Source organism: Hakea prostrata, chromosome 1, assembly GCF_041222555.1.
Source record: "Hakea prostrata isolate BN-2017 chromosome 1, UWA_Hpros_2, whole genome shotgun sequence".
NCBI classification, from domain to species: domain Eukaryota; kingdom Viridiplantae; phylum Streptophyta; class Magnoliopsida; order Proteales; family Proteaceae; genus Hakea; species Hakea prostrata.
The window spans coordinates 18,396,025-18,418,017 of record NC_142600.1 but is presented as its reverse complement, the minus strand read 5'-3'; the positions used below and the strand labels follow the sequence as shown (position 1 = coordinate 18,418,017).

Genomic DNA, 21,993 nt, shown 5'->3' with positions numbered 1-21,993 from the left:
CTTTTTTTCTTTTTTTTTTTTTTGTGGGGTTGGGTCAATCCAGAAGCTAAAAGGACAGCTACTAATAAAGGATAGAATATAGCTTATGAACAAAAGGAAAGAAGCAAACCTACCACTTTGGATTAAAAAATTGGAAGAAGTAACACTTAAAGCTATTTAAAAATGACTTTCTGTTAACAGTTCACACCAAAAAATAAATCCCACTAATAATGACTAGAACCCAAATTATAGAAAAAATAAACAAAGAAAGAACAACTAGAATTCCATAAATGAAATGACTTCATCTTCTCTCCAGCATCATAAGTGCACATCTCGGTTCAATATATGCAGAAAAAGCATGAAAGCCCATGGATGCTATTAAGGGTCTGCATGATAACACTTCTGTTTCTCTATTTCTCTGCCTTTTCTTTTTTGGTTCCCAACCACAAATAAGTAAGAGAAGTGGATTTGTTAATACCAGTTCACTCTTTTGTTCCATGAAATGAACAATAAAAAATGTTTGTGAGAAATAGAAAAAAGAAGCTCCAATTGTAGCTTCTTTATCCTGGAAGTAGAAAACAAGAATAAAAAGGAGTTGCTCTATAATGAGCACATGGTTTAATTTGAAACGAGTAACTTCTTGTGCACAATAAAACACCACCTACAATGCAATCCCAACCACTTCTCTCACCAAAGGTTCAAAATTTTGTTAGGTTTCAATATTTCATTCCTACCAAGATGACAGAAAGTTGAGCGAGATTTTGCCAAAATATGGTATTATTCTACTAAGTTTTGTGAGTCATTTCAAAGGGTTCTATGCCAAATTAAGGCCTGAAACTTCACAAGAACCTATTTTAGGGTACATCAACACATTTAAATGATCATATTGCAAAAATGGTTACCTAAATTGGTATTCCGTATTTCCAGCCTTGATTGGTAGTATATGATTGAATCCTCATGTATAATTCAACATGTACACATTGCTTAAGTACAAAAGGAGATAAATAATAAGTAATTTGATTAACAAGCACGGTTAAAGCATCGATCATGATGGGCAAAATTTTCAGTTAAATAGAAACCAAACAAAAAAATGGGTTGGTAAAAGTCCCAGGTTTCACCATGTTTCAACTATATATCGGAAATCTCAGTAGTTCCACTTCCACCCAGTATTTCAAAAAATTTGGCAGTTTCAACAGATTTTCGGTTGCTGCCAAGCAGGAGAGGGTGCCACCGGTCAATAAACTGATCTAACGGCATAAATGAAATGGCAGGTGTATGGGTGTAAATATAGATTTTTTTTTCTACCAGACACCTCATAATCTTTCTAAATTTAGAAATTAAAAAACTCTGTGTGGCCTTCTCGACAAGACTTCCAGATCCGGTCCAAATCCATTCCAACTCTTCTTCTTCCTCTTCTCCTGCTCTCCCCCATGAACAAGCCCAATACTCTAACTGATTCCAAGACTGAAACTAGTTTTGAAAGTGGTTTTCTAAAGAAACTCTCTTCCACTGGCGAGGAAGGTTCAGAGAAAGTTAGTGGTACAAAGAGTGATGTACACCCCAAATTGAGGGCAAATCTTCAGGATCAATTAAGTTGAATTTAGCAGTAAATTAGGGTTCTTCAAACCTTGAGTTGTGGAATTAAGGCTGATTTGAGTGTCTTAGGTTTGCAGGAATGGGAATTCAGGGTTTGGCTAGGGTTAGAAAGGTTAGGTTTATTGAAATTCATATCTGAACCTTGCTGTAGTTTTAATACAGAGTAAAACTCCAAATCTAAGGTTTGGGCAAAGAATAGGGTTGGGGATGGGGATCGAATGTTCGGGAAGGGGTGTGGGTGATTATGCCACAAGGGGTTGGGATTTGGGTGAGGGAATGAGGAGATCTAGGGTTTAGGGTTTGAGGAAGAAAACTAGGGCAGCTGCAAGAGAGAAGAGGAGAAGAAAGGGAAAGTTGTGATGGAAGGAGGGTTGGGGAAGAAAGGTGGGTCTTGGTCTAGGGTTGATCGGTGACAGGGGTTAGGGGATGGGAGGGTTTATACGAGTTAGGTTGAGGAGAGAAGGTAAGCCGCAGGCTAGGGGAGGGGAAAAAAGAGAAGGGTGTGAAGGAGAAGAGAGAGGGAAAGGTAGGGTGGGGGTGTTACTTGTTATGGAGAAAGAGACAAGATAGTCACTTTTGAAATACTGATATGTCAGAGGGGGCCTTTGTAACATATGGGTTAAATACCACAGTTGATGTGAACATGAGGACCTACCCTAGCCAAAGCCCTAAGTGGGGGGCCCCAGGATGGCTCCAAGAAGCCACCCTAACTTGGCCGAACCTCTATTAGGGGGGCAACTTTGGCACTTTAGCCCTCTTTTTTAGGTCTGGCATTACTTCCAGATAATTCAGAATTTTATTTGAGTTTAAATGAGTACTTTAAGTTGAGTTTGGTTTAGTTTAGGGAGTTTTATTTTGATTCAATGTTATTTGGTCGAGTCCTAGGTTATTTTAAATTAGCATGTGCTTATTTAAGTTAAAGTCTAGTAATTAGCATGTGTCTTTTAGAAGATTCCAAATGAAGGGTTGAGGTATTTAAGTAATTAGATTCCAATTTAAGAGTTTTGGTCAACTGGTGCGATCCTTGTCTTTTAAGGATTCCCACCCAAGGAAGAGTCTTTGAAGGCTATAAATAGCCAAGCATTCAATGTAGTTTCAGTATTGATTATTAAAATAAAGTTATTGAGTTTGAGGATCCTGGTTTCCCAGTTGAGTGGACCAGGCTTGAGTAAATATTTTGTTCAAGGTTAAGGAATCCTCCTACAATTTGCAGCCTTTCTTCTCCATTCCAGCAAGCTTCCAGAAGTTCAGCAGCTTTCTTCAAGATCTTCAGCTTCAATAGTATGGAAGTTGCCCACCCAGCCCCTGCTGCTGCACTAGACCAGCAGGGCCCCCCCAGGCCCTCTCCTAGCACCCCCCCCCCAACCCAATAACTCTATTGAGTCTCTCCCCTTCCCTGTCCCTGCCCTAGAACTCCTCCCTTTCCCTCCCGATCCTCTCGGACTCTCTCTCTGTCTCTCTTTCTTGTGGCAGAAAAACAGAAAAAGAAAAAAGAAAGGAGATCGCAAGAAAGAAAAATTGATGTATCTTGGGTTGGACCCCCCCCCCCAAAAAAAAAAAGGGGGTCCAACCCCAACTGTGAGTCAGGGAGGCCAAATCCATCCCAGGGGTAGAATGGTCAATTCCTACCCATGGATCAAGCTATAATGAAGACTGAAATCCAGTAATTTAATTTATTTTGAAGTCTTGAGAGTCAACTCAATTGTTTTGAAGTTTCGATTGGAAAGAGTCATAGAGTTGTGTTAATTTAGGAAAGCATTGTTTCATTTTTAAGAAATCCTACTTTTAAGGATAACTTAAATTAGGAAGAGTTATTTCCTTTTTGGGTCCAGTTTGTTTGTAATCTTAAGTTATCTAATTAGCATTAGATGACTTTGTGAGGCATGTGAATTAGGACTACACCATCATGTTTCTTATCCAACTCATTTTGTTAGTTGTAGCTCTTCTCTATTTGGCTTAGTTCATTGTAATATTTGGAATCCTTGGCATGTCACCAATACACATGGTTTTCAGTATTTTGTAACCTTTATTGATGATCACTCTCATCTCATTAGCTGTATCTGTTGAAAGACAACTGAATTTTTGCCTACTTTTCACACTTTGTTAGTGAAATAAAAAATCAATTTTCCTTGCAATTAAAGTGTTCCATTCTGAGAATGCAATAGAATATGTTCAACATGATATTTCTGAATTTTGTCATAAAAATGGGATAATTCATCAATGAAGTTCTACGCATACCTCATAACAAAATGGAGCTGCTGAAGGAAAAAACTACCACCTTGTTGACGTTACCCGAGCACTACTATTCACAGCATGTTCCTAAAGAGTATTAGTGTGATGGTGTTCTCACTGCATGTCATCTCATCAAGAGAATGCTCTCTACTGTACTCTCCAATAAAACCCCTATTTCCATTGCTTTTCCTACCTAATCACCATTTCCCTTACAACCTAAGGTTTTTGGTTCTATGCGTTTTGTCAATAATTTACATCTAGTACCTGACAAACTTTTACCACCGTCCACCAAATGTGTGTTCTTAAGTTACTCTCGAACTCAGATGCTATGATCGTAACACAAACAATTTGTCAGTGCTGATGTAACTTTCTTTGAGGACACAGCCTACTTTCTTCCATCACAGAATTCTCTTGATGATCCCTTCCTGCCCCTTAACCCCCCAATCCCATCTTTAATTCTATCCCCGACCCCCTCTATAGGTATATCAGCAGCAGCACGCAACGGACACAACTACAACACCAGCTACAGCTCCTCCACCATCCTCTGTCCAACTGTCGTCCTCAACTAGCTCCTCCCTTCTTGACTCCGGATGACTTATGTAGCTCTTCGTAAAGGTACACGTTCCTGCACATTGCTTTCTAATATTGTTTATTCTATTGAAGACTTTTTTCTTTGACTAACCTTCCAAACATGTGCAATCTTGTTGTCTCCCTTTCCACGTTTATTGTCCCTCAATATCACTCATGGCTCTCCAACACCCTGACCAGAAGGCTGGCATGGATGTGGTAATAGATGCTTTAACCTGACGCAACATGTGGAATTTAGTTGAGTTACCTCCTAATAAGGACGTGGGTAAGTATAATCAGATGTTTATTATCAGGTATCATTCTGACGGCTTTATTGGAAGGCTCAAAGCCTGGTTGGTTGCCGAAGGATATACCCAGACTTGTGAAGTTGACTACTTCGCAACTTTCTCTCCAGTAGCCAAGTTGAACATGGTTCGTCTAATCATTTCTGTTGCAGTTAACTTTGATTGTCCTTTGCTTCAGCTTGATATTACAAATGTTTTTCTATATGGTGACCTTCAAGAGGAAGTCAACATGGAGTAACCTCCAGGGTATGTTGCTCAGGGGGAGAAACAACACAAGGTAGGCAACCTGCATAAAGCTATTTATGGTCTCAAACAAGCTCCAAAAGTGTGGTTTGAGAAATTCAGTACTGTTGTCACTACTTATGGGTTTCATCAATGCTACTCTGAAACACTCAATTTTTATCTGTCGTCAACAAAACAAGGATGTTATCATGGTGATGTACGTAGATGACATAATTATTTCTGGGAATGACACAGCTGGCATTGAGGAGGTGAAAGCCAAATTACAAACACAAATCCAAACCAAAGACATATGGGATCTTCACTATTTTCTTGGGATAGAGGTGGTTCGCAACAAGAAAGGAATTAGCCTATCCCAACTGAAGTACGTCTTAGACCTTCTAAGTTCTAACTGATATGGAATGCTTGCTTCAAAACCATTATATACTCCATTGGATACTCATCAGAAATTCGGAGTTGATGATGGTGATTTACTTGATGATGTTCATTGCTATAGGAGTTCAATTGGGAAGTTAACTATCTTACTGTTAGAAGAGCAGATATCACCTTTGTTGTTGTTCTAAGTCAGTTTATGCAGTCCCCTGGAAAGGCTCATTGGGATGCTGCAGCCTATTTACTCCAATATCTCAAGTGCACTCCAGGCAAGGGACTAATTTATTGTTCCAATAGGCATATGGATCTAGTGGCTCTTTCAGCCACAGATTGGGCAGGCTATGTCAGTGATCGTTGGTCCACTACAGGGTATTGCACCTTTGCTGGAGGGAACTTATCGCATCGCGGACCAAGAAACAAACCACCCTTGCCAAGTCCAGTGCAGAGGCTGATTATAGAGCCATGGCTCACAGCCTCACACTGCCGCTGAACTAATGTGGCTTAGGTCATTACTTCTTGAGTTGGGTTTTTCAGTAGGCACCAATGAAAATGTATTGTGACAGTCAAGCCGCAACCTACATTGCTAGTAATCCTGTGTCACGAGCATATCAAATATATAGAGGTGGATTGCCATCTTGTCAGAAATGCCATGATGAAGAAGTAGATCGTCACTCATTCTGTGTCGTCATCCGACCAGTTAGCAGATATGTCTACTAAAGGGTTGTTTTCTCCTAGTTTTCATTCTAATTGTACCAAGCTGAGCATGGGAGATTTGTCTGCTCCAACTTAGCGGCGACATGAGGGGCAGTTTTGTCCTAATGTTGCATATTATTTAGGTCTTGTTTTTAGTTTATGGCTCATTTCTGCCAACCAGTAATGAAAGGCAGAATTTTCGTTTAATGTTTCTTTTAATCTAATATATATAAGGAAAGGCCTGTGATTAGGAGAGAATTCAACTCGATCAAGGGCCCCTCTCTTCTCAGCTTGTGATACACCTTCTCTCTACTCTTCTTCTTCTCAAACTTCATCCTTCTCTGTTCTTGAACTGATTACAGGGTCTTGGATTCGAACATCCTCCAAATTTGAAACCCTCCCATTTTTATTTTTTTTGGATGAATAAATAATTATATTAAAGCAAAGAGGAATACAAGGTCTTTAAGAAGAAGACCGGAGGGAAGAACTAAGACCCCAGGAGACAACAATAAGCCTGTTCCTTGGGGTATCATCGACCGGGGGGTGGGGGATAGCTACCAATCTAGAAGAAACATCAAAGAAGATGGCATTCCAAATCTGGTCAAACGAGCAAGATTTGGAGGTCCATCTCCGGAGATTGCGCTCCCACCAAAGGTGGTGGATTAGGGCACAAAACACTAGCTTACCAATCCGATCGCAAATGGAGGAACTTGAAAATTTTCTCAAAATCCAAGACCAATCTCGACCAAATCCGAAGGAACGTCTCGAACGGGGCCATATGAAGGAAAGGGCTTTTCCCCAGATAGATATGGAGAAAGGGCAGCAAAAGAAGAGGTGCTCAAGGTTTTCCATAGCGGACCAGCAGAGGATGCAGTTTGGGTTAACAGGGATGTGGCGGTCGGAGAGGAATGCTTGGGTGGGAAGAGCAAGGTTGAGGGCTCTCCAAAGGGTAAGGGAGTGGCGAGGGATGTAGCCTTTGAACCAAACCAAGGGGGGCCAAGGAGGTTTGGGGTTATGGGGCTGAAGGAGGTTCCAAGCCGAAGACGTGGAGAAGGATTTGGTGGGGGACGGAAGCCAAATGGTGAGATCATGGGGGGAGTTGGAGAGAGGGGGAAGGGAACTCCAAACCTATGTGAGCAAGGGAAGGGGGGAGGGAATCCATAAACCATTAGAGATGAAAGCCGACAAAGGGGTGGATTTGGGGATGCGGGAGTCATAGACGGTGCAGGGACCAAAGTGATTGTAGAGAATGCCCATCGGATGCCACGGGTCAAGCCAAAAGGAAGTGGAAGAACCATTAGAGATGGCAGAGATAGCTCGGGGGCGGAGGAGAAGAATTTTTCTCCAAACCCAAGAAGGATTTGAGGGCAAAGGAACAGTCCAGAAGGAATCCGACCGAAGAAGGTAAGAATAGACCCACCTAACCCAAATAGAATCATGCTTTGAGGCAATTTTCCAAATAAGTTTGAAGAGAAAAGCCAAATTTACATCAGAAATCCGACGGATGCCTAGGGCCCCTTCAGAGGAAGGGCGACAAATGGAAGCCCAACTCACAGGACGAATGAATCTAAAGACATCCAGCCCTTTCCAAAGGAAGGCACAGAATAAGGATTCCATTGCATGGATGGTGGCTGTGGGGAAGGAGAATATACCGCACCAGTAGAGATAGGTGGACTGGAGCACAGAACGAATGAGGGTCACTAGGCCAGCAAAGGATAAGAGTTTTACTTTCCAAAGTTGCAATTTCTTGCGAATGTTGTCAAGCATAGGAAGGCAGTGGCGGCGAGTGAGCCTTCCCGGGATGAGAGGGAGACCAAGATAGACCACTGGGAAGGAGCCAGGCGAGAAGCCTGAGAGCTGGAGGAGAGAGGCTCGAAGCTGATCAGCGATACCGGAAAGGAAAATGGTGGATTTACCGAGATTGACCCTGAGGCCAGAAAGGGATTCGAAGAGCGAAAGGGCCGAGAGGATGGAGGATATAGAAAGATGGTCCGCTTTAGAGAAAATCATGAGATCATCTGCAAAGGCAAGATGAGTGAGATTTAGGGACTTACACTTAGGGATGGGGGAAATGAGGAGATGGTCGGTATTGGTTTGGAGGATGCGGGAGAGGACCTCTAAAGCGAGAGAGAAGAGGAAGGGAGAGAGGGGACAACCTTGACGGATGCCAACACGGGAGGGAAAGAATCCGGCCGGGGAGCCATTGGCCAAGACAGAGAATCGGGGTGTGGAAATGCAAGCTTCAATCCATCGGACGAAAGTGGGAGGGAAGCCCATGGAATAAAGAACATCAAAAATGCAGTCCCATCGAATGGAGTCAAAAGCTTTGTGGAGATAAACTTTAAGAAGGGCCGCCGAGGAGTGGGAAGATCTCTCAAAGCCCCTAACAATCTCCGCACAAAGGAGAATGTTGTCTGCAATACTGCGGCCGGAGATGAAGGCAGATTGATTAGGACTCACAATGGAAGGAAGGACCCTTTTGAGCCTATTCACAAGGATTTTAGAGATAAATTTATAGATGAGGTTACAGAGGGAGATGGGACAAAAATCAGAGAGGGAAGAAGCTCCTAGCTTTTTGGGAATGAGACAGAGGAAAGTTTGGTTGATGGAAAAGATTTGGGAGGGGTTAAAGAAGAAGCTACGGATGGCATGGACCAGATCATTCTCAATGAAATCCCAAGCAGCAAGGAAGAAACCCATACTAAAGCCATCAGGGCCCGGGGCTTTATTCGTCTTGTGGGAACGAATAGCAAGAAGGATTTCTTCCTTGGAGGGGATAGCATAGAGAGAGGAGACAGAGGAGGGATCAATGACTTTGTTGATGAGGTTGGGGGGAAGGAGGGAGCGGGGGGGAGAGAGGGAGGAGAAAAAGGAGACAATCTCAGCTTTGATGCTGGCGGGGTCAGAAACGCGGGTGCCATTCGAAGTGATGAGGGAGGGGATGGAATTGAAGTTGTTACGGGCTTTGAGGGAACGGTGGAAGAAGGCCAAGTTGGAGTCTCCCAGATCAAGCCATTTGATTCTAGCTTTCTGACGGAGAAAACTCTCTTCAGATGAGAGAAGGGAAGAAAGCTCCAAGGAGAGAGAATGCTCATTCTCAGCAAGGGAGGGGTTGAAAGGGTCATCTTGGAGAAGGGATTGAGTGATCTAGAGATTGGACCGACAAGAGGAAATTCTAGAATTTATATTGCCAAAAGAGGAGGAGTTCCAAGACCGGAGGGCTTCCTTAGTATTGCGGAGCTTACGAGCAAAAGCAACAAGAGGGAGGGAGTGACATTGGACCGGCTTGGCCCAAGCATCAAGGACTAAAGGCCGGAAAGAAGGGTCAGAAGACCACATATCAAAAAATTTGAACGGCTTAGGACCAAAGGAGGAAGGGGGTGAGAGTTGAACCAAGCAGGGAGAGTGATCAGAAAGACTAGAATTAGAGAAGGAGGCATGGGAGAAGGGGAAGGAAGAGAGCCAAGACGAATTCGCTAAGAAGCGGTCTATCTTGGAGGCAATCCTGGCATAACCGGATCACCGATTATGCCAAGTGAAAGGGTCCTATCAAGCAGAACCTGTAATGGTTCTTGTTTCATTGGTCCATCGTCCTAATCTAAGGACTACATCAACTTAAGTTACCCAATTGATTAAGGATTGAGTTAAGCCTTTACTTGTTAGTATACGATTCTATTTTTTAGCCTTTTTATACAAGCTTGTAATTAGGCCTATCATTAAACACAAACATGATTATTGAAATTGCTTTTCTCCGTTGTGTGAGGATTACAGTTTAACAAATAAGATCTAAACTGTGGTGGAGACTGGTGTGTAATATCCAGTCAACTCCGTGCAGGGGGAACTCCCTGGAGGTTCATTGGTGAGATTGGTTGGACAAATTGGCTCCTCAACGGTGAGAGTTCCAGGTGTTTCAAATCAAAGCTTCCCCTTCAACTGGGTTGGAGAATTCTTCCATTGTCCAGATTCCAGTTCAAATTTCTGACTCAAATAAGCTGCTGTCATTGAAGAAATGCAACTACAGCAAGTTCAACTTAATATTTCTGCAGTTCTTCGCCTTACCTTTTAGAAGATCATAAGCAAGGTGTTTTTTGAGGAAAAAAACAATGCCAATCCAGCTACCCGGTCACATCAAGTTCAAGCATAGCCTCCTCCCATAAACCCTAGGCTCTGATACATCTTGCTGCCCCTAGTTGATCTTATTTAATCTAGGGCTACATCAACTGTTCATATTGCTCTGAATCCAGAATTCTATGAAGGAACAAAGTTGAAGTAAACTGTCACTTCGTTCAAGAGAAGCTATAACAAAGTCTTAGTTCTCCAGAACATCTTCGCATAGAACTTGTAGATATGTTACCAAGTCTTTAAACAATGGAAGGATTGACTATATTCGTAACAAGGTGTGCATGATTTACAATGTGTGCTCAAGCTTGAGCTAGAATGCTACGAGACTTATATCAGTATTGGTCTTGGCACTTACTAACACCAGCAAAAATACTGGGGTATTTTGGGGCAGGCTTTTCTTTATTCGCATTATCAGTATCTTAGAAATTTTGATTGATTTAGGGAGCACCACTCTAACAGCTGGACTTTCCAAGAGTTGCAGCTATATTCTTCTTCTCCTCCTTTCTTCCTTTTTTATGTTTTTCTGTTTTAGGATCTTTTATTTTTTAACTACAATGAAAGAGACTACTAATAAAGCATGAGCAATCAAAGACATACGCATAAAAACAAGAACCGGGGAAAAAAAAAGGGAACCCATTTGTCCAAGGAAAACCAGTCTGCTTTTAAAATAATCCCTCATTCATTGAGTCCCCCACATGTCCACAACTCCACCCTTGGCAGTCTCATAAGCATGGTTTCATGAGACTGAACGCTGCAGAGGGATCATAGAAAGTAGAAAGCATTTTTAACAAGAAGATAAAGCCTCCCCAACCCACCTAAGCAAAATCTATAAAAAGCAGAGGACCACAAATAACTGTTATTGAGCCATCATTAACTTTAAGTTTGAGGAAAGAGCAAGAAACATCACGCTCTCAAGAAAAAGATTCTGATATCATCCATGACTAGATCAGCTATGCCAATCAACCTTCAGGAAACCATATTTACATATCCTTTACAATTCATTGAGGTGCCAAATACACCTGATTGGCCAGTCACCCAGAGCTTGCATCAAGGCTAAACTTGATGGATCAGAATTTAAAAGGCAACCAAATTATGACAACAGGAGGGGAGATGGTATGTTTCAGTAAATTGCACCAATCTCAGGACAGAATAGTTGAGATATCTCACCAAGCATCCAAAATAGGCTGCGACCCTTAACATATCATCACAGAAAGGTTCAGAATAACTTGAGAAAATGAAAGAAACATTCTCACAACAAAGGAGAATCTTTTAATGGCAGACACAAAACAAACATATCCATAGAAAAAAAGTAAAATATAAAAAGATCAAAAGCAGTTACATCACAACAAGACAGTCAACTGTTCTACCAAAAAGAAAACAGTCAAATATTATATAAATTCTAAATTTTTTTTCACATACTCATCTCCCCAATCACAAAATGTCCATATTATCACCCAGGAAAACAGAAACTAAACCAAGAGAACAGAAAATTATATACCCAATAAGTGTTATAACTTGGGAAGCCGATGAGGCATTCTGTTCAAGGAATTCACAGGCACTGATGACAACTGGTTCTGCAAATATTACCTGCAAATAAACAAAAAAGAATGCTATTTTGAACCAGAAATGAATCATCATAGGGTAAGTGAAAGACATTAGATAATTAACGCATTAAAAGGTCAGAGAACAACTAACAAGGAGTCAAGGACGACAAGACAAGCACAGCAACAACTCAATTGAAAACCCAAAGAAAAGCCGAAGAGTAACAAAGGAATTAGACTCTTGATTTTGGCACAACTGTTAGTTCCATAGTTTGAAATCTCAGAGGTTTCAACTTTCAACAAGGGTCAAAACAGAACTTGATACAGTTCACTAGAAATGCAAGGTTTACTGATCCAACATTTGGGCTGTATTCCATGGGCTGATAGCATTGCTTGTTAAAGGGAAAAAAATTCAGAAATCCCCAGATTCAATACTGGCCAAATCACATACATTTCTTAGTTGAATAAATTGCTTGGGACTGCTACAACACATAGACAACAATAATATGCTGTGTTTGAGGCTTTGAGCAACATTTCTGTAAGATTCAAATTTAGAGGTATTCCTTTTCCCAGAAGATTTAAAGCATTCCTGGAACCCTATGTAGAACTGACACAGAGGAGGAGAGGTCTCATGGAAACAAATCTCTGTCAGAACTTTAGGTTTCAACCCAGAATCTGAGACATCTCATTTTCCCAAGTTAATGAGACAAAACCCTAAGGGAGTAGAAAATGTACCAGGTTTCAACAGTTTTCAACTAATTTATACTATATTTTTGAAGTTCCAATGGTTCCAACCAATAAATACCAAGTTTGAGCAATTTCAACCAACCCAGTTTCAGTAGTTTCGACAAGTTTTGGTAGCCTTACCAGTGTTGATGGTCAATTTTGACCAGTCCATCATATGGTAACTCTTATTAACCTTTAGTTTATCTATCTTCTTCGTTCCTATATTGGTTTGACTTAACAGTTAACATTCTGTAGGTTTTCTTGAAATCCTACTTATTTGCCTACCAGTTCTATCCGTTCTGTGCAACAGAACTTCAAACAATGGTTGACTAATCTTCAAATGTTGCTCGGCTCCACCAGTACATACAACCCAAGCATCGTGTTCATCTAATCCGTTAGAGAGTTCTAGGTTTGTTGTTTTTCCAAAACATCTATGTTCCCTTGGTTTCTGATTTCCACTCTAACTTGTTTTATCTTAATCTAACCATCATCTTTCTTCGATATTTTAACCATGTACTCAGCCGTTAGGACCTCCATTCTATTTATGGTTTGCTACTTGTGATCATATGCAGTTTCTGCCTATATTGTCAGCTTTCTGGTTCATTGCGATTCTAGTATCTCTTAAATATGCTACTGTTAGTTAAATCAGCCAAAATTATGAGAGTCTTCTCTTTCTTGTCCAATTAGAAATAAATGAGAACGAACAGATGATAGAAGGGGTTTACCTCGTCTACGTATTCGTCTAGTTGGGGATGAACGAAGGTATGAGAAAACAAAACACAATGCTCGGGACGACCCATCTCTTGAACTCTTCCAATACTCTTATTGCACCATTGTTTATCAAGAATATAGAAGTGAGAGGCGAGTAAAACAAGAGCTTATCTCCGACTTACTAACGCGAACAGAATGAAGCGAACAGAATGAAGATAGGGTTCCGAACGCAGAACGCAGAGGGCTTCAACTTACGAACAACAAAGTGGCCCAACGATATTTGCAGAGTAGTGCACAGAAACTGTAGGTTAGAGAAATTACAGATCCAAGTGACTATGGCAGAAGCAAAGTACTAGCCGGTATAGACTCAGTTGATGCAAACCTTTCTCCCGCCTGCAACAACGTCAGGGAGCGGTTTCGCAGGGGCAAGGGGTAGAATTTGAAGTCCCAAGTCCCAACCTCGTACCCAAGAACCCAACTCGATATCTTTTTTCTGTTCTGGCAAAAAAAAACTCAAGGTTCTTTACCGACCCAAGAAAACAAAACGCCCAAGAGATGAGAATTGAGGGCCCAAAAATCAAAATGGGATTATTTGGGCGACTCAAGCCCGATTCAGGATCACCTCACCATTAGTTTTATTTTTATTTATTTTTTTTATATTTTATGTTTTTTTTTTTTCTGTACAGAAAGAGTAAATTTCATTATATAAAACTTTTAAAATCAAGAAACCTGGACGATAACAAAGATGAATTAATCATGACCATTGGTAGAATATGCTACCAAGATCTAGAAAGAGGCAAACATTGAGTTCACTTAACCAAAAAATTAGTCAAGACTCAAGACATTAGAGCTCTTAGGAACATAGCTAAACAAAACACAATAATCTCTGAGACTAAACTATAACAATTCCAATCAAGAGAAGATGGAAAATCTCTTAAAGCTAAAACTGTTGGTAGACAATTTGAGTTAACCCTTATATTTAAATTACCCAAAGAGTATCCCAAAATCAAGTTGTCCCTGACAACTTCAAGTTCCAAAATTGTTGCCGAGAAACTATATCCCTCTTTACATTGGGCCGCCACAAATGTTCCATTTGAGTCCCATAAAATGCAACCCCTATTGCCTTTGTTTGTCCTACCGTCCCACAAATCATCGACAGACATTTGAAAACAATCTACCTCTTCCTGCAATGTCTTCGATGCTAATAAGCTTACCAAGTTACTCCTCTCAATAACTAGACTTGAAAAGTTGTTATGAATGTCTGCACAAATGAAAAAAAAATTAGCCATGGTGATGATCAAACGTCAGAAAAAACTTTTTCCATAACTGGTCGAAAAGACAAGGAGTCTGAAATGTACTAGAAAAACTAGATTAAAACTAGATCAACAACGTTAGACCACCATAATTAAGATCAAAACCAAACATTTCCTTATTGAAAAATTGCACGGGAAGGAGGAGAAGAAACGTTGCAATAAAAGAAAAAGAAGAAAAAAAATTACTGGAAAGGTACGCACTGCTTCTCAACCTTCTTCCTCAAATATTCTTCCAGTTGTAATCATGGGCATTGATTGGCAGTGGTGATGATGGATTATGAGGCATCACAAATAAGTGTGAGGTGTGAGGTCTCGCTTTGAAAATAAGAAGTTCAAACATGGGCATTATAGCATTTTACCATATTTGAGGGTAATATAGTCATATTAAAATTCTTTAACATTCCTAGTAACGGTATTAAAGGTGAAGGGGGTATTAGCAAAGTTTTGATTTTGGAGGAGGTGCTTCCTATTTCCCATGAAAATGGAGGGGACTCATGTAAAAAATTCTTCTTTTTTTTTTTTTTTTTTAATCAAATATTTATATTAGAAACAATAACTTATATGCATGACCAATTGTTGTCAAAGAGGGATTTTGCTTGCGTAGTAGCGTAGGCACTGCTCCAAGCAGCCAATGGTTGGATTTTAATTTTAATGTTTAGATTAAATCTCCATTGTCCATTATGAGCATGTGAACTAAACAGTAACTTAAGTGAGAATAAATTGTTTTTGTTTCAAACGAACCAAACCATCTGAGGTTCAACTCGAACAAAAGCAACATCAATTTTTCATTCAAGAGGCAAAAACAGAAGGTGAACACCCCAAACTCATCTAGGCAGCTTCGGGGTCCTCATGACCATCAAGATCAAAAACACTTCGCCAAAGCAAGTTGTACCTAAAACTCCTCTTCAAAAAAACTAAAATCAGTGGAGCTATCTGATGACGGGGTTGTCATAATGGTTCTAGTAATTGCCCTATCTGATGCATCCACCACTCTATTCCTCGGCACTAATGTGGGAGGTGTTGGCAAAACTAGTGGAGGAACCACAGTCACAGACGACAACAAAGAAGCCAAAGAAGACAAATTAGAAGAAGGACATGTTTCCCCCAATATTTGATACTCGTCCACTGCTCCTCCAATGTGGAGTTTGCGCAACAATTGCTCATCTTGGACATTGGAGACCAATTTGAGATATTTAAATCACTTCACTTTCTCTCTCCTTGGAACTCCATTGCTTCTTTTTCTTCTTTCTCCCTCTTTGAAACCTAAGCCATTCTCTTCTAAGCCCACTTCTCTCTATCTTTCCAGAGCAGACTCTTTCAATCTACCCATGTCTTCAGCGTCAAGCTACCACCAACTGGAATTAAATTAACTGCTCTCCTTCCCTCCAAGCATGGCTACTAAAATCAAAGGTTCCTTTCGTCTTCCCACTTAGGAAAAGAGATGAAAACAAACATGGGGGGGGGGGGGTTTACCATGTTAAATCCTGCCTCTTGAATGAAAATTTGATGTTGGTTTTGCTCAAAGTGAACCTCAGATGGTTCAGTTCGTTTGAAAGAAAAACCATTTATTCTCACTTAAGTTGGTGTTTAGTGCACATGTTCATAATGGACAGTGGAGATTCAATTTAAGCATCAAAGTTAAATTCCAACCGTTGGTTGCTTGGAGTAGTACCACGTAGGCACTTCTCCGTAGCAAAATCCGTCAAAAAACGACTTGATTCATTGACCTATTTTTTTCCCCATTATAAAAGACCTTTTTTTTTTGGGGTAAGATACAAAGACTTGAGAAGTCTCATTTTTCAATTTGGGATGATTGATTCATCACACTAAGAAAACGTAGAATTATTATTATATTAATATCTTTTTTCTTTTATGTGTTTTTATAACTAATCAATTTTTGCTATCCTCCACAACTGCAATGTGTAAAGATAATATTTTATGTTGTTTAGTCGGTAATGACTAGCACTTATGAGTGAAGAGGTTAGGAATTTGATGCTCATTGTAGTATGTGTAATTGTCACTCTCACCTAATTTAAAAGCTACCAATTCCTTGAAAATATAAATGTGCCCTTGTATTATTCTTGTTGATGGTTATGTTCCTAATGTGTATAAAAGCATGGACTTATTGGTCTACAGATGTCATTATCTTCTAGTACCCTCATGCCCATTCATTTACTTTTATGAAAAATTAAAAAAAAAATCTCCATTCATTTAACATGATTTTTGCCATTTATTCTATAAATTATAGAAAATATCCAAGTAGCTCTATACTAGTCTCTTGGTATCCTTATTTTGGAGATCTACTGCTAGCAGTATTGTTGGTTTTCAAAGTGAATGGTGGAATGGGTTCTACATTTTTCTTTCTTTAATAGCCCAAAATAAAGCTTTTCTAATAGCTAAAGCTTCAAATATTAGAGCACTATTATATCCACATTCTTAAAGAAGCACAAAAGCAATTTACCAAAGGAATCTCTAGCTACACCTCCAAAGCCTGCTTGTGTGGTAGAATCAACATGTTGTGAGGAACCATCTACATTTATTTTAGTTCAATCCTCCTCAGGTGGTCTCCACTTTATATTTGCATGTTTCACACTTGATTTTTTAGAATGGCTGCTCATATTGAAGGAAGCATACACCAATGCTTTTAGAAGGGCTAAGAAGGTGATCTGATGTGCCATCTTGGCTTGACCTCCATGAATTTTCTCATTGTTAATTTTCCAAATGATCCATAGAGCATTGACAAAGATATTAAAGGATTTGAAAAGATTGCGCTACGGTTTCTTTGTAGCTTTGAGGAAATTTTGAATGATTGCTTGAGTGGACCTCCGAAGTCCAATTGTAACCTAAGAGGTTTACAAATGCTTTTGCTCAAAGGGCAAAGCAAAAAAATATGATTAGAGTAAGCTATGGGTGTTTCACAGAGAGCACATTGTATTGGAATGACCTTTGTGTGCTAGGAGATCAAGAGTTGGAAGTTTTCCTAATAGATGTTTCCATAGGAAAATTTGAATGTGAGGATAGACTTTTGAGTGCCATAAGGATAATCATATGTGCGAGCTAATGATGGGATTGAAGCTAGAAGAATTAGATAAGTTTAACTTGTATGCAAATGCTACCAAAAAAACTCCTGAAGAGGTAGGTTGCCAAATCAGTTCATCATCCAATGGGTTCTACTTCCAACTTTGGGTTTTTGTTTCTTTATTGCCGCAACTTTAGGCTCTTGGCATTTGCTTGTTACCAAAACACCTTTGCTAAGCCTGCAAGTTAAAGTGTGGAGACCTAAGATGTTATTGCCAGTTATCATGATTATCAAGGGGTTGCACCTTGTTCCTTTGTTCAATCATTTACTCGTCATATGATGATATATTTCTTGTATCACTTAGGGGTGGGTTGTGCATCTCATGTTAATTCAATTGATCGCTAAGCCATGATTAATTGCTCTATTTACTTATTTTTTATTTATATATTTTTATTTCTTTTTTGGTAGAATTTATATTTGTATCTCTTGATGTACAACAAAGTCGACAGAGCCTTTTCCCCAATGCTCTCTCTTTTTTTTTTTTTTTTCTTTTTCAAAAGAGTAAATAAGTCATATATCCTTAACAGAAATACAATCATCAGAAAATAGATTGCTATTAGGGGACCTATCCCAGCTAGAGTCTAAATTAGTTATAATATGATGTTTTTGCATACACAATGTTGCTATGTTAACAAAATAGTTTAGTAGAGTGGGGGATTTGAAAGTAGTGCATGTGACTTTTTGAATCTTTGATGCTATAACTAAAAGAAGTGTCAAATGTTGTAGAGGCCAAACTATGTCCGGAGATTTGAGGACTAATGCGGCAGTTCTTTCATCATTGCACCATATTTCTTAAATGGATATGTTCGTTTGTTTTGCTATCTCCAATCCTTCATTTATGGCAAAAAGAATAGCTCCCACCAAATCATTGTTGCCCATACATCATGTTTTCATGCTGACTATTGCACCATTTACACAAATTCCCACACTCCACCCTACTTCTTCTAAAACTCCATTAAGTACCTCTGCACAACATAAAATGGGTAAGTAGATTATACATAATTCTCTATATGAGGTGCATCTTGAGTGATTGGCATTGACTAATGATTCTCAACAATAATATTCCCTAATATACTCACGTGAAATTCCTTTGTCTATCGACATATATTATTCAAAATCCTATATGGATTAGGTATATTTTTATTGAAAACCACATAGTTTCTTTCTAGCCATAAAAAATAGCAAGTAGTAATAAAAACACACAAAAACCACCGAATTGCTCCTTTGTCAAGCTGTGTGTCAACTGAGAGGGAGGTGCAAAGATGTAGGAAAGATTTATTGTTCAGGTGTTGTGTTCGGAGTCCCAAAAGTCCTGCCGCCCATATTCTATGGGCCCATTCGCACGACTAGAAAATATGCCATATAGTCTTTGTTGTACTCCGCATAGTTCACACACAGTGTCCATTTATGACCATTAGAATATAACAGACTTAACTGATAGTCCTGCATTCAATAGACGCCAAAAGAAAGATTTAAATCTCGGGTGGAAGGGTAGTTTCTAAAAGAATTTCCACCAACGTTTGAAAAGATTGCAATTCGTTGGGTATGTTTGTCTTTGCAATGCTTGCCCCGCCAACTTAGCAGAGAACTCGCCATTGGAAGAGGCTTTCGATATCCACCTATCATTAGAAGAGGTTAGTGTAACATGGGAAAGAACAGAATTAGAGAGATTAACAGTTGAAAGATACTCTCTGTTGAATTCCAAATGCTTTAGCATTTGAGCAGTCGTTGTTTCTGGTGCCCATACAGGAGTACCAATAAACTTTTGTACTATCAAACTCCCATTAGGGAGCCAAGGATCGAACCAAAAAAATGTTTTAGATCCATTACCAATGATCTTTTTGACCATACCCTCAAGTTGGGGTATGATATTACTAATATTCTTCCAAGTCCATGAATCATTCTTTTTTCGCACTTTGGGATCAAAGAGATATGTCTTTGGAAAATGTTTGGCCTTTAAATCTGTGGCCCAGAGACTGTTGGTCTCATTAAGAAGCCGCCACCCTTGTTCGAGTAGCAGAGCAAAATTGATTCCCCAATGCTCTTTGATTTGTAGAAAATTTCATTTTATTGAATTAACTATTTTCTAATCAGATTTTTATTACTTATCTTCTAAAAGGTTTTTTTTTTTTTATGTTGTCTTACTTAAAATGGGCTTAAAATCGTGTTGCCTCTCTTTAGTGGCCTAAATTACATTCAATACAGAACTTAACGGTCTCAGTTAGTGCCCCAATATGAAATTACCAAAATACCCTCCCACTGTTAATTACTAAACTAACATTGTGTCTCATTCTATATCCAACCCTTAAGTGGGTGAATGAGTCTTTCTACACCTTGCTAGAACTTACCCACCATCACTGGAAATCACAACACCTGTCCCCCCGCCCCTTAAAGTTATGCAATAAGTTTTTCCTATATTTTGAACATCCATTACAAAAAAGTCATTTTTGATGATGGTTTGACATCGTTGCCAAAGATAACATAACCATCATAAAAAATAAAAGCCAACGCTTTTCTTTCCACCACGTGTCCGTTGTCTATAATGCCGTTGCGGAAAATAGGCAATGATTTTTTGGTACTGACTGGGAAAATATTATCGGCAGGAGAGTTGCATGACAACACTTTGCAAGAGACCCCATGGTCACATCCCAACCAATACATGCAATACATCTGGCCTTGCTCTTGATAACAAACTTTCTGTGTGCAAATTTGAAACTTGTGAAAACTGGGTGTTGCTTTGGTGCTTATTGGAATAATATATTCCAACAAATTGAACTAGGAGCAATTCCTGAGGAGATTTTCTTCCTTGACACACTTCTTTGTTTTCAGAAGGGATTATCCTATTTCAGTGGATCTCTCCCTCCAGCAACCAACGTGTGGCACTTCGATCTTGAGACTGTTTAATTGTTCAATCGGCCTCTTTCCCACCCTTGGCCTCTCCACAACAACCATATCATGCTTCACATAAAAGAATTGGTAGGAGGGGTTTCCATGACATTCCATAACTCGACTTTCTTGAAATGGTTTACTAGTTTAGCCAAGCAGGTTCTCTACTTGCAAGGATACCGCAACACCTTTGTACTTGTTCAGCTTTTAATTGATCTCTTCGTAAAAGAAAAAAAGAAGTCCCGCTCCTCTTGCTTTGATTTAAATACTCCATTCATGAGATAATTGTTCTTCCCAAAAAATAATCGACAATAAAAGAGTTCCCGGAAAATAATCGACATTAATAATCATAACATCACACCTGTATTAAATCCAAATGACGTAATTTTTTTTTATGAAAATTTGATGAATAGAACAAGCTTCTCGTGCTTTATTTTCATCTTTAGATCATTGGCCTCCTATGGCTATCAAATTGTCAAATAAGTTATCATCTTAGTTTGCACATAGCAAAACAAAATTGGTATGCAACAAGATATTATAATCATATTAGGAAGTTAAGGAAGCCATGGGAAAATAGAAGTTGCCAAGTGACAAAATATAAGACATCCTACCTTCAAAACTCCCACTAAGATGATGAACTACGTGATCCGTTGGTCTCATATGATGTAAAATTGATAATTGATTTAATTCAAGTCAACCCAAAATCAGTTGTTAAAATGCTAAGCAATAAGCATTTGAAAGGCTTATGATGGCAGCGGAAAAATCGAGCTAATAGGATCATATAGAGAAGAGTATTCAGGTATTCAATTGTCTTGTTCTATTATCATTAGCAAGAAAAAAGTGAGATTTAAGAGTTTTGAGTCCGGAAGGAGAGTTCTGGGTTTGACATTTGAATGTTCTCCACAAGGTATTGGTGATGGGGCCCACTTTCTTCAAAAAAAATTTAAATTATTTTTTATTTGTAGGCCCCATGTATTTGTGGTTATAAAGCTGTTGGAAGAGCTCCCCGTCCCCTGAGATGATCCACACTCCAGACCATAATTGTTTATTTCAGATGGAGAATTATTCGGAATAATTCAATCGATCCATTTTCTGGTTAAATCAACAAAGCAAACAAATAAAAAATTCAGATGTTTAAGTCAAGCAAATACTAAAGAAATTCAAAGTAGGAGCAAAATCGTAGAGATAAGAGAAAAACCCACATACTTGGGATGTTGTGTGCAGTTAAAGAAACTAAGTTTAAGAGAAATTAATTATAAAAATAGACAAAAACCTATTGTTATTAGACAGACACAGTCAATACTCAATAGTTTATCAAAATTTAAAACTAATATTGACAATATATATAAAAATAAAAATAAAAATAAAACTATAGCTTTGGATTTTACAAGTTCAGAAAGTGGTTCTTTGTCTTTGTCATTCTCAAGTTGAGAATCTCAATCAATCGATAGAAAAATATACAAAAATCATTTATAAAAGAAAGAATCATAGAGAAACCCATGAGTGTGTAGAAATTGTTTGCAGAATGAATGTATAGAACAAATTCATAGAAAAAAGAGAAGAAAGATTAACATTAGAAGTGTTTGTACTTTCTAGTGAAAAATTGATGAGATTTTACATTTTTTCATGCC

General features: G+C 39.0%; 1 protein-coding gene across 1 annotated transcript in view; it reads right to left on the bottom strand.

The window, feature by feature from the left end:
- Positions 1–13,619, bottom strand: part of EMB2016 (mRNA methyltransferase EMB2016) — a 60,080-nt gene extending 46,461 nt beyond the window's left edge. Inside the window, exons 1-2 of the mRNA XM_089168084.1 lie at positions 13,099–13,619; positions 11,605–11,693 (exon numbers count right to left, since the gene is read on the bottom strand). Of these exons, the coding sequence (XP_089024210.1) occupies positions 11,605–11,693; positions 13,099–13,173 (164 nt within the window). The 5' untranslated portion in view covers positions 13,174–13,619. The remainder of the gene's footprint in view (positions 1–11,604; positions 11,694–13,098) is intronic.
- Positions 13,620–21,993: the final 8,374 nt, after the last annotated feature.